The sequence below is a fragment of the Pithys albifrons genome, chromosome 3, assembly GCF_047495875.1.
Source record: "Pithys albifrons albifrons isolate INPA30051 chromosome 3, PitAlb_v1, whole genome shotgun sequence".
NCBI lineage: Eukaryota > Metazoa > Chordata > Aves > Passeriformes > Thamnophilidae > Pithys > Pithys albifrons.
Window position 1 is genome coordinate 12,000,228 of NC_092460.1, and position 16,777 is coordinate 12,017,004.

Below are 16,777 nucleotides of genomic sequence, written 5' to 3' on the forward strand. Positions count from 1 at the left end.
CATACCTTGCTGTGGAAGGTGCTGGCCCTGAGAGAGCAAAACCAGTGATAATGAGGGATGAAACAAGCTTGTCAAGCAAACCGGTGTGTTGTGGGGATGAATATTGGGTGTGGGAGAAGAAAGGCTTTGTGTCACACTGGAGAAATACAAAATGCTTTGTAAACACTTGCAGTCTTGTGAAGCCTCTGCTATGCCTGTAGTGATCCACAGAGTTAAATATGTGGGTAAATGCCACCACAAACCATGAGAGAACGCACAGGAACGGAGCTGAACCCCTGATTTTCCCAGCTCCTTGTGCTGCTGCTGGACAGGGCTGTTGAAAGGCCTCAGTTAGGTTTGTCCTACAGCTTCCTTCTACCTCCTGTGCTCTGGTCCCACATCACTTGACACACGGGGTGAGCAGTAGCAACTGAGAGATGTCATTGTTGGAGCCGCTTGTTTGTCATTTTGCTCACTCTGCCTCCCAAATCCTCACCACAAAGGCAGTTGTGCCCTCCCACCGTGTTGTTGCCAGCATCCAGCAGTGCAATGAATTCTTGCAGCTGCGCCCTTGCTAATGTTGGCATCAGCCGCTCAGTGGAGTGTTAATGCCAGTCTGAAGGCATGTTCCTCCTCTCACGGCCACTGAGCTTTTCAGGTTCCCTGGAGCAAGTTTTGGCTGTTGACAGCATCAGGTGTCTGGTCTGGACAGGGGTGCAGACAGGGGTGAAAACAGATGCTGCTTTGAGCAGGGACTGCCTTGCTAGGAGGCATGTTCCAGCTGAGCATTGCAAGGATTTTACTGCAGGGCTCTGGAGAGCAGCAAGCCAAGCCACACACACTCATGAAGCAAGGAGTTGCTCCCCTGACAACCTTGAGTTTAGGCAAGCTTGAGCACTTGGCTTCTCGCTGCTGTGATTCAAATGTTGTACAGTGCCTCTGACAGCCTGGGGCAAAGGCAAGAGTCTGGGGGAGCTGAGGTCTGTCCACAGCCGGATATGCCTGGGCTTGGATGGAAGATGATGAGGGTGTTCCTTTTAAAGCAGACAGGGCTTTATGGAGCCACGTGGTGTCCCTTCTTGTGGTCATTTTCTCCTTGGGGTTATGGTTGTTGGTAAATGCTGGGTCAGACTGGCTTTGAAGAGCATTTGGATTTAGAATGGGCATGATAGGCCAGATCCTGATGCAGTTTAATTTGAATATGCTGTGTGCACGTTCCTGAGAGAGCAGCAGGGCTCTCTGCATCTCATGAGCTGTTCTTAGCTCAGCATGTAGCAAATACACACACATGCAAACAGTGCATACACACCTGCTTGAGGTACATGAGCAGGTGCCTGCAGATACCAGCTAACAGGTCAGGATGGATGATCTGAGAAAAAGGGGGAGATAAACCGCTTCCTGCAAGCTCCTTCCTACCTACTAACAGGGTTTAGATTCTTGATACCTTCTGCCTTTACTGTGATGATAAACCAACATGCTACATTTGCAAATCCTGGGCTGTCTCCAGTGTGCTAGCAGCTGTTTCCCAATCTGCCTGTCAAATGCTATATGCTCCTTGAACATGTGTGTTTTTCCTCAAATTAATGCCAAAGCCTTTTGGAAAAATCAGCATATGTAGCATTTCTGGACCAGCAGTGTTTCACTTTCTCCCATACCACACCTTGGCTGGAACCTGATCTATCCATCTCTGTGTTTACTAACAAGCTATCTGGAAACTGGTTGACAAGAACTCTCCCAGTGTAACTCTGCTCACCATGTACCAGTTGTAGTCAATAGTGTCACCTTCTTGTCCCAGAGCAGTCCAACCACCTGCATTTCAGCCAGTAGGGGTGTTTCAGGTGCTTACAACTCTGCCCTTGTTGGACTCAACTGACCTGAATACCTGAATTCAGCATGTGAAGACAGTATGGGATATGTTTACAGAAGATATGTGTCTACAGATACAGATGAGTCACTGCAAACAGCTACCTCTCCTGCTGTGCTGCACGGAGGATGCACTCTGAACTTTTTAGTGTTTTTCCATCTCCTAAAATACTTTTCTACTCAACAAGGCAGAGCCAAAATTGGATTAGGCTTCTGCTGTATTTTGCATCTATTATGCAGCTCTTGCTGCCATCACTGATTTAATGTCTCCATTATCATGGAGCACTGGTCTGCCAAGGACTCCAGCCATCCAGCATGCTCCTTGGCCACAACTAAACAGCTGTGAGGAGCCTTGACAGGCTGCTGAGCTCCGCATCTTTAAAGCGAAAGCACCTTGGAAGGGCTTATGCTCCTTTCTGATCTCCTTGCAAGTCACTTCCCTCTAAAGGTGAGGTGAAGCTGGGGAGGGGAACCCAGGGGAAGTGCCAAGTTTCTTCTCTGGGTGATCTACTACTCAAGGAAATCTGATAGTAACTGTCCTGTGTAAAAGATGCTGAGGAGCTTCAGTATCGTCAAAGTAGATGGAAACACAAATGTGGGAACACCAGTAGTCCCCATCAGCTGGTGCATGGCTATCCCCAGAGGCATAAGACACCAGCCCTCATCATATACAGGCTATTCCCTCTGCTCTGAAGATACATGCGCACATTCCAGTTTAGCCAGCTATTAAAAACCAGGAGTTCCTCTGAAGATTACATCAGCCTTTTCACTTAAGCAAGGAAAGGTATGAACCACCTCTGGGATCGACCCAGTGAACACACTTTGGTCATTGAGGGATAAAAACGCCCCTACAATTTCTCAAGTTACCGTGCAAGAAGAGAGGCTTATGTTGTCTGGGCCCTGAGGGCACTACTAATGATTCTTAATTGCCCTGACCAGGCTCTCCTGAGTCTCTATCCACATCCACAGCTTGGTGCTCTATTTAAGCTCAGCCTGGGGCCTATCTGAGCTTTGAGGTGGGAAGTACTGGTTTGTGGCTTGCTGTGCCTGGTTGTAGCCTCTGTTACTTTGGGCTGTGATCTGTGGACTGCTTTCCTGATCTTTGTTGTCTTCTACTGCTATGGAGCTGCCAAGTGGTCACTGGGTGGTGTCTTACCATCAGCAGACCTTAACTAACCAGTGGACTGGCTGCCTGGTTTGGTGCTGGTCTGGCTTCATCACCATGAGCTTCCCCATGGATCTGGATTCCTGGCTGAGTCGTGAGTTTGGCTGCCATCTCTGAGCTGCTCTGCTCATCTGCCTTGGGCACTGGGGGGCCTGTCCTGATGGCTGTAGTGCTCAGTTCCCTCTTATGTGATCTTCAAACCCAGCACAGTGAGGGCTTGGCAGCCATTTCTTTGGGCTCTGGTCATATCTCCAAAACAGGCAGAGCTAAGACCAAACCTTCTGTGCCTTGTCACTGACTTCTTAACTGTACTGGGGTTTAGCCTGCTTATCCTTCTGCCCTAGTCAAAAGCTTCAGGTCTGAAGCTTGCTGCCTTCGTGACATCTCTATTTCTGCAGACTTTTCATCCCTTCCAGAAAAGCATTTTCTTAGTGTCCGAGTTGATGAGCTCAATGCAGAAATAAAGGAGTTCTCTAAGCTGTGCTGTACAGAAGCTCAGATCAAATGATGTGAATAACTCCAAACAGATGTAGTCCTTTTGCCTTCCTGGCTGGGAGCTCTGAAGTCACCCCTCATGCGAGTGGAGGGCTGCAACCATCCCTCTGTGTGCCAGCTCCAGCAGAGCAATGTGACTGGGTTGCCATTCCCCACGAGTGAGGAGCCCTGTTCCCTGGGCTACCAGGAAACCTACGTGAGCTCTCAGCTGCAGAGTTGTCTGCTTCTTTGCCCCAGGTGGCTCTGTTAAAGGTTATTCTGGCCTCTTAATCAAATTCAATATAGCTCTGTTGTGCTCTGCCCTCCTGGAATCCGCTGAGGTTTGCTGTCAGAGTGGCTATTAATGCAGCAATCAGCTCTGCTTTTTTGAGGAGAGAAATGTAAACCTTAAGGGATGGGAAACAGCAGCAGCACGAGGAAACTGGAAAAGCAAAGCACAACTTGTGCTTGTTCTTCCTCTGTGCCTTACAGCAAGGGATGGGAAAAAAGCAGGGCTGGTGGCAGTGCTGTGTCCCAGGTGGGCACCGTGCCCTCCCCTAAGGGGAACAAGCTGATACAGAGAGATAAAGAAAGGCTCAAACTGATACAGAAAATCTTGCTTGGGCTCTTTCCTTGTAGTTACAGCCTATCCTGGAAGGCATCAGTTGCTCCAGGTCACTCCTCTTGAAGTGTTTATTATACATCTTCCTCAGCAGGATTTTGGATGAGAGCAGGAACTGTGTGTTTTGCCCAGAGAATGGCAGCATGCCTGGGCCAGGCAGGAATAGAATGGGTACCCACCCCTGCTTGGTACAGTCAAAATGTTTCACGGTGTCCCAGCATTAAAAAGGCTAAGTCAGCAAATAAGCTTATATAAAGCTTGTTGGAGTCTCTGAAGTAAATTCACGTATTCTGGTTAAATCTTTTCTTGTGCCTTAGGGCTGGACAGGGTAAGGAATTTTCAAGCTTTCTTCTTCTGGAGGGATGAGATGTCAAAAGGCAGTACAGCTTGATAGAAGATGGAGTTAAATTGCATGGTGTGCCACATGCCTGCTGTGTCACCCAGCCTCTGTCCCAAAGAGCCAGCAATCGAGGTAATGGTAACAGTTCAAGAGTAGATTTTTTTCCCCCTCTGATCAGATCACCTTCTGCTGCCCAGACAAGTGTCAGTGTGCAAAGTAAGAAGGGTTAAACCGTCCTCTGAGTACTAATGATATCTTACGTTTTCTAACACTGCAAGAACTCAACATCTGACTGTTTATTTGTTTTGCTTATTGTTTATTTTTTGCTTTGCTGAGCAAGGGCAATAGATCACTTTCACCTTTGCAATTTTGCTGTATTTAGGAGAATAAAGCATCTCACCAGCATATTTCAAGTTAATGTGTTGCTACTTTTTTTCCCATGGAGTTTCAAAATGAGTTAAATTTCTGTTGGGACTAGACTTTGTGGCTAGTTTCATTTTAATTGACAAATCCTAGGCACCAAATTTTTTTCCTTTACATATCACCTTATTCCTCTACCTCAACATTATTTGTTTGTAGGCATCTTGTAAGAAAATGTGACCCTTAACACAAAAATTGGAAAGCTAGTTGAATTTCCTGAAGGCAAAAGCTGTTACAGTAACTCACAGGGGCAGACGGCAGAAGGATTTTCAGTTTTGCCAGCCTAAAATACATGCTTGCTTTCTGATTCCGCCTAACAGACGTAACTGTGAAATAGAACAATTTTGGGGAAGAACAGAAAAGCACAGATAATGGTAATACCGAGAAAAAATTCCGAACAGCTTTGAAGCAGATATAAAAAAAGCATTTAGTGCAATTGTAAAGCCTCTTTCACCAGTGCTCTGAACATTGTCAGAGAATATACACCAGGTAGGGAGGCTGGAGGAGATCAAATGAGGAATGACAAGCCTTTGACTATAAAGCTGTCAATGCCTCAGAAGAGAGCCAAGCCAGTTGCACCTATTCCAAGGAGCATAAAATGGAGATGCAGGGGCTGTGCTGGGTTTAAGTTCATGCTGTTTTAAAAGAGAAGTGGTGTTTTCTGTCTCTGTTGGCTGTTTTCTGCTCCACTGGCAGCACTGACCTGGCTGATCGATGTTGCCACTAATTTTATTTAATTTTCTTGCCTAAGATGTGTCTTCTCCTTTCATACTGCCCCGTTGTTGCTCAGTTTGAGATTGATGTATAATGTCAAAATAAATCCAGGGAGCACCATGAGCTTGTAAGATTTGGGAGCTGGATGTGGCAGGGTCAGGAGATCTGAAAGGCTTTTAGTTACCCACTTGTAGTGAGCCACCTGCATGCAAAGACAGCCAAATTACCAGCAACAAAGTGAAAAATGACAAGAGCATTCATTAAATGCCATGCCTGGGCTAGAATCTGAGTGCACTAAAGTGTTTTTTATTTCATCTAATGGGTAAGCGACAGCTCAGTAGTTCCTGCTGCATTTCCTGCTCGGTGGGGGCTGGGGGCTGCATTGATTCTGGGATAAAAAGGACTTTCAGAGCACTGGAAGGATGTGGTCTAAAAGAAGCCAAAAGCAAGTACTTCGGTTCAAGCCTGTTGGCTTTGCCTTGCTGCGCTGGGTAATGGGTGCAGTTACCCTGTTACCTGCCCTTGTCACAGTGGGACTGGCTGCTGCTCAGGAGCAGATGATGGAAGGAGAGAACTGGGAAAAAGAGGCTGGTGACTGCACAGAGAGGTGACATGTGCCACTGCTGGTCTGGTAGAACTGTAAAGGTCAGTATTGACAATACAAAGTACCCTCCATTGGCTGTTTGATTCACTACAAAGTTCAACAGGCTTTTGCACACAAGCCTTTCTTTAGTTGTTGAAAACCAGCAAGTTCTTGCCAGAAGAAGAATACCATCAATATTTCTTTCAGGAGATTCATTCTTCAACCAAAAAAGAAGGTTAATTTATTCTGGGGGGGGGGGGGGGGGGAGACTCTGGAGTATTTTTAATGATCACTTCTCTGAGAAATAAGAAGGTTCGACTTTAAAATCCTGATCACCTTCAGTCCTACATTCTGCTGCCTCAGCGACATGCTTTATGGGGGAGGTAGCGCACCAGGCACCTACAAGCAGTGCAAGCACAAAGACACTTGATGGGGCCGTGGCAGTGTGGCTCCTTCCTCACTCAAAGCTTGCAATGTTGGATTTTAGCATCTCTTGCTCTCCTACATTATGGATCAGAAAATTGTTCTGAAACCAAAGAAGAGACTCCTAACCACTGTTGTTGAGAAAAGCTTGAAAACATGAGCCAAGTGTCTAGCGGGAAGGGACTGATATGTTGTTGGTCCTTTGGCTTGGAGTCACATCTGTTTGCAGCCTTGTGATGCTTGACTGGGTCTCCCAAATATTTGTCTGGGGATGAAGCAGGAGTTGCACAGCTCTTCTGAGGGGCCACACCCTGGAGGCTTATGAGAGGGGAGCAGAACAGCTGCAGCCCATCCAGCTGGCAAGAGGGGTTGAAGAGCAGGCAGCTGGCATGTGTTCCCTCTCAACCACTGTGGTATTACAGGACCTGTTGAGCCTTATTTCTTGGACACCTGTCTGACAAAGGTCTTGCTTGAGTCATTTACAGTAATGTTGTGCCCCGAGACCACTAAAGATTTGTTTAGTTTGAAATTGAGTGTAATTGGAGCAGTTGGCCTTGTTGCTGTAATGATTTTCGGCAGGATATTCAGCATGTTCCTTTGCTGTTCTGTCCACCAGAACTGCTGCAAGACACTTTTATTTTTTTTTTTAATAGACACAGCAGTTTGCACAGAAGGACACAAAGAAGGGGGCATCAGTCCTATTGGTATCATTGTGGCAGTCTCGGATATGGTGGTGACACACCACACAGTGGTTTTCCCAGCAGGTGTGGGAGCAGCTGTCCCTGCTAGGGCAGAGGCTCCAACACAGACCCAGGTCCAGATAATGGATGCAGCCCTCCAAGCCCCAGGATGCATGAGGTACTGTGACTTCTTTGTGGTGCCAGGAGAAGTGGCCTGTGTCCTGCAGGTGTGCTCTCTTGTAGGAGCTATGCCACCAAGAGGAGGAATTACAGGGCGAAGCAACCAGGCTGCACAGCACCAGAGAAGTAAGATAGGATCTTCTCTGAGACAAAACAGCTCAAAAACATCCCAAACCCAATAGAAGCAGGCAGTGGCCATTCCTAATTTTAAGGTAAGTGCAGGCTCTGGAGAAGGTGGAAGTTGGAAGCTTGTGACACCAAGAGGAAGGCTCCTGCTTCCCCTGAGGACTCAGAACTTCAAAATAAGTTGATCTCCCTCCAGACCTGAGGAGAAGCCAGATACAGTTCACACCAATATCTGCTGGAGCACCAACATAGAAGGACATAATCAATCCAGGAGGATCCTGGAGTGTATTGACAATAAATTCATAAGTGATTGAGGAACCAATGAGAAGAGATGCTTGGCTGAAGTTCATACTAAGCAGCAATGAGGGGCTTTCTTGGGCTGTGAAGGTCAAAGGCAGCCTGGGCTGCAGTGACCATGAGATGGTGGAGCTCAGGATCCCAACACAAAACTGGGAAGAGCAGCTGATAAACCATAGAGTCAAGCTTCTATCCAGAGGGACCTTTACAGGCTAAAGAAATGGGCTTACAGGAAACTCAAAAAGTTCAGCAAGGCTTTCAAAAGGCTGTGCTTGGTGAGGAACAATCTCACACACCAGTATATGCTGGGGCACCCAGCTGGGAAACAGCTTGGCAAGAAAGGACCTGGAGGTCATGGTGACACCAAATTGAATGTGAGCCAGCCATGTGACCTTGCCACAAAGGCCATAATGGTACCCAGGGCTGCATAAGACAAAGCACAACCAGCAGGTCAGGTGAAGTGACCCTGCTCCTCTGATGCACACTGGCAAGGCCACACCCGGAGTGCAGTGGCTGATACTGAGCTCCCCAGTAAATGAGAGGCAGGGACATACTGTGGAGCGTCCAACAAAGGGCCATCATGATGATTAAGGGACTGGTGCATTTCACACATGAGAAAAGACTGTGAGAGCTGTGACTGTTTTCTAGGCTAGAGAAGTCTCATGGGGGAATCTTATCAGTATATACGAATACCTGAAGTGAGGGCACCACAAAGGTGTCCAGTGAAAGGGCCAGAAGTAATGGGCATAAACGGAAACACTGGAGGCTCTCTGAACATCAAGAAACACCTTTTTACTGTAAGGGTGACCAAGGAGTGACACAGGGGTCTCCAACCTTGGAGATACTCAAAAGTCATATGGTCATGGTCAAGTTGCTGTAGGTATCTGAGCAGTGGCTTGGACCAGATAGTCTCCAGCAGTGGGGAAATGAAGTTGCCCAGCGGGGAGAAGTTTTTCTAGATGAGCTGGGAGCTGAGGAGTGAGGGAGAGACGGTGGCTCTGAATCATGTGCAGCTGAGGAGAGGTCGGCAGGCGGAGGTGAAGGGTCTCTGGTCAGGGGACCGTCCCTGCCGGGCCCCGGTGTGCCGCTGACGGGGAGCTGCGGTCCCGCGGGGCTCTGCCCCTGCCGCCGGCGGGGTCCGGCGCATCCCCCCCTTCCCACGCCCGGGGCTGATCACCCGCAGCCGGCGCAAGCAGCCGCGCCGCCGGCGCTCGTTGTGAGTGCCGGGGGCGGCGTGCGGGGCGCTGGGGCGGGGGGCGCGGGGCCGACCGGGGGGAGGCGGCGGCTCCGCAGCTAGGAATTAGGAGCAAACCGAGGGCTGCGCTCCGCCTCTGCCCCACCGCTCCGTCCGCGCACCCGCCGGGCACTCGGACCTCCCCGCTTCCCCCGCCCCCGGAGCGGCGGCGGGAGGAGGCGGTGTCGGGCGCGGGATGCGGTGCGGGGCCGGGCGGCGGGCGGGCGCGGTGGAGAGGGGCAGAGCCCGGCGGGCGGCGGGGCGGCCCCGCTCCCCGTGAAGAGGCGGCGCGGCAGGTCAGCGGCCGCCGCCATGCAGCCCCTGTACCGGGCCCCGGCGTTGCTGCTGCTGCTTCTGACCGCCGGTGAGTGAGGGCTGGCGGGCCGGGGGTCGCCGCCATCCCCATGGGCTGGGCAGCGGGTGGGGGGTGTCGGTCTCTTCCGCGGGCACCGGAGCGCCCCGAGCACCGGGACCCCCGGCGGGGGCGGGTCTGTGCCCCCCACCCCGGGGAACCGCGGCCCGCGGGGGGTTCAGTGCCCCGGGGCACCGCGACCTCTTCTGCAGCAGGGGGATCTCCATCACCCACCCCCGTACGGGCGCCGGGTACCGGGACTTGTGCGGATCGCATCTCCCATCCCGGACCTCTCCCTGGGTACCGGGGACTGCCACCCCCCCAGCCTGAACATCAGAGCCCTGTGAAGCGGCCGGTCTCTGCGCCGGGACCCCCGGGGCTGACAGGGGACCCCCGCGCTGCCGGCATGGCGGGCTGGATGCACGTGGGTTTCACTCCGCGGAGACAGGGTTCTCCCGGTGGCTCCTGCCCCGGAGAGGGGCCCCGCATGCCGAGGGGCACCGGCAGCGCTGGCGGAACAGGGGGCGGGTGGTCGCGGCCCGGCTGGGGCAGCTCCGGCTGCGGCAGCTCTGCCCCAGGACCCCCCGCCCGGGTACCGATGGCTTCATCTGGCATTGTGGTGATTTTGCGAACTACCGCGCAACTGGTACAAAGGAATGGGGAACCGAAAACTGCTCCGCGTTTCCCCAGGAGCCTGCTCTTGAAATTTGGAGGAGAGGTAAGGTGCCAGAGAAAGGCAATTAAGTGCGGGAATGATTATACTCGGAATAGTTATGAAGGCTCTGTTTCTATTTTTAAGTAGTCTGGGGAAATTTTCCAACAAAGGGATCCCCCGAAGACCCGTGAGGCTGAGATTGCCCTTTTCCTCCCTACTCCATCCCTTTGTACAGAAATCTGTCTAGTGTGGAACAGGAGTTCTGAACGGGGACATGTGAAGTGTGGGGGAGTCTTTGTCTTGAGTCATTCTGGCAGGGAGGGAAGGGCTGAGTTACCAACCAGTCACTGTCTTCAAGCACGACCGAGCTGTGATACAGTGACATCCAGCCCCTGGCACATCTCTCGTATCACCCCAATCTCCCGAAAATGTTCATGGGGGAATGTGTCATCTGTGGAGCCACTCTGTCCATGAGCTGTGAGTCTGTCGTCTGGGACTCCCTAAAGAGAACAGATAAAGCCTTTTAGGTTTGCAAACAATAGTGAGCTTAAAGAGCAAAATGGATCAGAAAACCTGTTGGGGTTTTGTGCCAATACTCAGTGGCACAGAAGCAGTAAGTCTTTCCAGAGCTGAGCAGGGAGCCAATTTTGTGGCTTCCTCCAGGCAGGTTGTCCACATTAAGGGAAAACCTCAGGCACAGCTGGCAAAGGTTCTTTAGCCACATCTCAGCAGGAAACCTGTGTCCCCAAATTCAGCCAAGCCTCTGCCTCCTCCACAGTGGAGGGCAAGATGCATGCGGGGTGGGGGCTGCCATACTCCCACCCTGCCAAGCTGCCAGCAAGGGTTGGCCGCATTCCCATAGCTAGAAAGCTACATTTGCTCTGCACGGGAAGGAGATGGACCTCATAGTGGTTTTAACCTGTGGCAGCCAAGAAGACCACCAGTGGTACTGCTGTGCTGAGGGGAGGGTGTGTTTCTTATTTTGCTGAGGCTACTGGAAACTTTCTAGTGCTGCTGTCCAGCTGGTAATGATACGGAGGATTTGAGTCCTTGGCTTTCCCTGTGATCCTCTCTGCTATCCTAGCAGGGATAGGTGTAGGAGTCAGAGGCGAGTGGCAGCTCTGAGGGACAGCTCAGTTCCTAGTCTAGTGACACTGGTAATCCTGGTGGGCTGTGGTGCAATGTGAAGGCTGGACTCAGTTGGCCAGGCTTCTCCAGGCAGCTGGACTTCTACTGAGATAGAAGGTCAGAACTGGAGATACAGATTGCTGGGAATTTATACATCCAGCCCTGTTTTGGTTAGTAGGCTTTGTTCAGTGGTTTAGGATCTGTTCCAGTCTGACATAATTCAGTGTATTCTGGCTTTGTTTCTCTAGCCCTGCAGGACAGAAATATCTAAAACAAAGCTTCCCCAGATCATGAGCCTCTGCAGACCTGCAGGATGTGCTGAAATGGGACATGCCCCTCAGGACGGTCCCATCAGATTGCTGAGCAGCACAAGTGTGCTGGCAGGGCATAGAAACGTCTCTCCAGGCTCTAGGGTATCTAAGCCCCTTTGGTTTTGCAAGTAGGAAAATTATGTGGTTAAAAGAAGGGGGAGAAGGAGGGAATTGGTCTCTTTCCTTTTTTTGTCTCCCCAGGTGCTAGTCTTCACGTGGGCTATTTAAGGTTTTTTTTCCTCATTCTGCCTGCTTAGAAGATGCCTTGTTAGCATTGTGTGAACAAGCCGGAGATTAGGGAGTATGGATGAGGATGGATGAAAATTCCCTGTAGTCAGTTTCAGTGCCATAAGGAAATGTTCATTTAATTATAGGCATCAGGGGTAGAAATAACTACATTAGGCCCTCAAGAGGAAGCTGCCGGCGACAAGCTGCAGATCAGAGTGCACAAAAGTTTTTCTACTTGCTCAGTGTGGGAAGAAGCTCTGGCATTTTGTGGATACCTGAGTAAGCAGGAGCAGCAGCACTGGCAGCCCTGCTGCAGGGCCAGGGGAGAGGGGCTGTGGGGAAGGTACATCACGGCTCGCAGCTGGTGCTTGGATGAACTTGCTCCTCATTCTTGCTGGCTGTTTGTCGAAACCAGGACACTGTTGAAACACGTAATCCCCAAAGAATGGAGAGGCTATTTGTCAGCCACACGAGTGCAGCCTGCACCGAGGCAAAGCAAACACGTGTGTTGGTTTGTTCAGAGGGCCAGAGATGCTGGCAAGGAAGATAAACCCTGCTGGGACTCAGACCAGCCCCTCACCGACTCTGTGCCTGGTTAAGCCCTGTTGTGGTTGCCAGAGTTTGGATGTACATTCTTGTTTTGTCGATAATCTGTAATTGTTGGGAAATGAGCTTTGCAGCCCTCCTGCAACCACTCTCTGCTACTTCTGTCCTGCCTGATGTGTTGTGAAGGTAGTCAGGACCCATACATGTGCCCTGGGTCCACCTAACCTTTACATGAGTTCTTTTTGCTGAGGATGCATGAGGTTGGTTGGAGAGGGAGCCTCTTGGCGGGCAGTGTGCTATACAGACATGTGACAGGGTGGTCGTCAGTGCTCTGCTGCAGGGGCTGGGGTGGAGTGTAAAACCATTTTGTGTTCAGTGAAGTGCTTTAAAGACCTTTTGGAGTGTAAAAGGCTTCTGTTATATTTCGATGGGTGACCATGTCTCGAGGCAAGTCCCTCCTGCATCTGAGGCAGTGCTTGCTCTGCCCGAGCAGGGAGGCTTTGAAGAGGAAGCAGCCTGTATTTGGTGTGCTGGAAATCAAACTGAGCACTGTGGGGTACATAGTCCAGGCTGGGACAGAGTGAGAAAAGGAATCACAGGCCTGGTGACAAATGAAGTTTTGGGCCTTTAAGAGGGCAAAGAAGTCTCTGAGCTGTGTTTTTTCTCTTAGATCAATGGCTTTCATCCTTGTGGTCTGTTAACCCCTGGGGGCCTGTGGGCTGTTCAGAGAGGCCTGTGGAAGGTAACTGAGGAAAGAAAATTCACTTCTGCTGTGTACAACTGTACCCGATGCTGTTTCCCCAGGGGCTGCATCTCCCTTGGCCCAGAGCTGGGAGCTGCCATTGTCAGTAGTGAGAATCGTGAAGGAGAGCAGACGTTGCAGCAGCAGAGGAGGGAGGTGTGAAGGTTATGAGACAATCTGGGGAGGGAGTGAAGGCAAACAGTCTGGGAGACTGCAACCAAGTGAGATTGTGACTCCCGGCATGAATGCTTGAGCGATGGGAGGACAGGCAGGCTTGTTGGAGCTGCTGTGCCCTGCTTGCATGGAGTGTCTTGTGTGCAGATGGGTGGAGATGTTTAGAGCAGTCCCGATGTTACTGATTGTAAGGACAAGAGACTTGACTCATCTTGGCACTGGGCTGAGGATGCCTGGCACCCCCGAAAGGCAGGCCCATGGTGCACTTGTGCTGACAAAGGGCACATCTGCAATTATCTGCAAAGGCAAGTGCATCTTCTGACAGTGCCATTTCCCATGGATATACCTGGGCCTGCGTGCTGTGGATGCTCTCTGCTGAAATGCCAAGGGAGCAGATGTTGGCAGTCCTTCGTGAGGTAGTGCCCACTCAGTATGTGCAGACACGCACTCCTGGCAGCCGAGTGTTGGAGCGCTCTCATTATACTTGCTGTAAAGAGCTGTAAAAGCTCAAAGATGCTGACACAGCATCCCTCTAACGAGCTGTCCCATTGCAAGGGCTTCTTCAGTTGTGCCTTGCCCCTCTTGTTGGTGCAGGTTGGTAAGTATGTGTTCACTGCAGACCCAAGGGCTTTTCTCATTGCTTTCTAAAATATACTGGAGTCATGGGAAGGTGGATGGTTTTAAAGGGACACTTGCTAAGGGACCTGATTGCTGGCAGTAGTGGAGGAGGATGGCAGTCTGATATTGTTTTCTGAAGCCCTAATTGGAAATGATCTCAGAGATTAGGGACATGGCTGGATGTGTAAATAGTTTAGTTGAGTGTGGGAGAGCAGCAATAAGGCCATGTGCAAGCTGGACTGGGAGAGGTCTGTTATCTGGAGAGTCCCAGAAGAGGTATGATCTATAAATCTGAATTAGCACCAAAGGGACTTGATTTGATATATGGTCATCCTGTGTGGTTCCTTGTGCAAGCTGATGAGGGTCTGGTGTGCAGAGATTTCAGGTGGGAATCAGCTTGGACATCCCTCAGTCAAACAGCATTTTCTTCTCTTCCTGCACTGGCCATGGTTGGGATCCTTTTTTGTTATTTAAATTACTCTGTGTTTTGTTATGTTCTGGAAGTGGTTTGTGCGTTGACTGTGCTGCCCTGGGGCCTCTCTCCTCTCTGCCCTTGGGCCTTGCTCCCCGGCCTTTCCAGGCGTGGTGGTCTGGGGGAGGGAATATCCCTGGCAGATGCTTCCCTCATCTGGTCATTGTGTTTCTGTCCTAACCGATTATCAGTAAATGACCCATTCCTGACCCAGCTCTCCTAGGAAATAACATTGTTGGGTAGCTCCTGGGTGTGGGGTGGGCTTGAAAGGAAGGTCAGCGGTAGCAGGGCCAGATGGACATTGTTGTGGCTGCTGCTTTGGCAATACCAGGATGCTCTGACCGGCCTCCTTGGTACCCATTGTGCAAGTGCTTGGGTGGGGTGTGCAGGCGCTGCTAGCTGGTGGTGAGGAACAGGTAATGTGCTCCAGGCAAGTGTTCTTCCCTTCAGCAGGTTGATCCTGCCTCTGTGGCACTGTGGTGTAGCCTCAACATTCAGGAAGCAGAAGTAAAACCACCCTTCTCTTGGGTAAACTGAAGAGTGCTCCAGCCCCTCTATAGGTCAAGCCAGTGTGATGCCATCTTAAGGGATTGATTGTGTGTTCCTTGGAAAAAAATTGAGATTTGCTTGTTATTAATTAAAAAGCAAGAAAATTTTGACACAGTCACAGACAGATTCCATTTCAGCTCCCCAAATCCCTCCTCTCATTTCAGCTGGACACAGAAATAATTTATTTCCTCTTTCACTTCTAGTCCTATTCAGTAGGCCAATTGGGAGTTTTTGAACAGCTGCCTTGTCCTGTGGAGAGGTGGCTTGCTTTGTGTCAGAGGGGTGAAGTGATTCTTGATCAGCTAACATAGAAAATATTTTAAGGTTCTTTTAGAATTGTTTAGAATTGCAAAACTGCTTTTCTTTGCAGCAGTTTGTGAGAGAGATGACAGATAATCTTTCTTGGATATTTTTTCTGCTGTTGAGCAAAACTCCCCCTTCTCCTTGTCCAAATCTGTTTTCTTGAGTCCTCTGCTGAGCTGAACAGAGCAAGCTTCTCCACTTTGACTTGGAACTGTTTGCTGAGGGGTCAGCGGGTTCAGCAACTACCAAGCTCATTTCATAAGTGTATCCTTCTGGTAGGCTTTTTTCAGTGGCCTCGGAAAGGTAACACTGCAGTATTATTCTCTGCTGTTGAAATTGCCCCATTTTGCTCCTTAGAGAGGTGAAGCACCTTTTGCAAGGTCGTTGTTACCTCCACATGTCACCTCTGTGGGCACTGGCAGCAGGACAGCTCACAGCCCTCGTGGGAGCTCCCGTGCTGCTTTCGGTGCTCACCGCCTTTGTTTCGTTCCCTCTCCCCCTTCCACCTACCTCTCCCACTTTCTCTCCTTTTTTGCCCCTCCTCTCTCTGTTCTGGGGAGGGTTTTCCTCCCGTGCTTGCAGTCCTGCTGTTTCCCCGAAGGCTGCCTGCCCTCTTTAGCATGCAGAGCTTCATCTCCTCCAGGTTACGCAGAGGTGTCGCAAAAATAGAAATGAGAGACAAACGCCCCATTGAAGCAGCTGGCAAGCCCTGGCTCCGTTCCCTGCTCCCTCCCATCTACAGTTGCACAGCTTTATTCATTTGTGTTTCTTTATTCCTATCTTTTGATCTGCCTTTTAGAATACAAAATTGGGAGACTGATGGCTGATAGAAGTTGTCTAATCCCTGTTCCCCAAGCTAGGAGGAAAATGGGCTGCCACCGAGGTCTCGAGCATTAGATTTCCTCTCTCAGCTGTGCTCCCCTGCCTTGCAGCTCAGCTCGTGCTTTGATTCTTTCTTTGCCTTGGACTCAACAGCTGCGTGGAGCTCCTTCCTTTATGAGATGCTTGGAAGAGGTGGCAGATCTTGGGGCTGCTGTTCGGCACCCTAACCCTTTGAGGTTTTGCTACTGGTGCAGGTGGTATGAATGAAGTGGTGTCAGGATGCTGTTTGGAGAGGTACTGGTTTGTACCCTGGTGCGATGGTGCTGTTAGCCCTGTGTCATTTGGGCTGATGCTGTCACAAAGGGTTTCCCCAGACCAGTGTCTGCATCTTGTGGCTGTGGATCAGGCCCCAGGGTGTTACTCCAGATCTACCCCAGGAGAAACCTGGCTTGCTCATGCTGTACATGACTCATTCTTAGGGATGAGATGGTGTAGTTTTATCTTGGGCTGAGGAAAGCACAGCATCTCAGTAAACCAGATAATGCAGCTTAGAGGCTTTTAATTGGGTAAACACTTCAGACTTAAAGGAGGGTAAACATATTCCCAGCATCCAAGCTTCCCACATGGATGGAAATAACTCTCTGGATGCCCAGGTTCACCTGCCATGAGATGTCTGTTGAGAAGTAGCAGGATGGACTATGACTGAGCTCTGGAGGGAGCCCAAATTGGGTGTAGCTGATGGAAACAAAGGCCTGAGCCAGCCTGGGAGCTGGCGCA

The 16,777-nt window shown here is 50.4% G+C and overlaps 1 protein-coding gene across 1 annotated transcript in view; it reads left to right on the forward strand.

Annotated features, from left to right (window-relative positions):
- Nucleotides 1–9,121: 9,121 nt before the first annotated feature.
- Nucleotides 9,122–16,777, forward strand: part of PODXL2 (podocalyxin like 2) — a 32,559-nt gene continuing 24,903 nt past the window's right edge. The window contains exon 1 of the mRNA XM_071550477.1: nucleotides 9,122–9,464. Within this exon, the coding sequence (XP_071406578.1) occupies nucleotides 9,413–9,464 (52 nt within the window). The 5' untranslated portion in view covers nucleotides 9,122–9,412. The remainder of the gene's footprint in view (nucleotides 9,465–16,777) is intronic.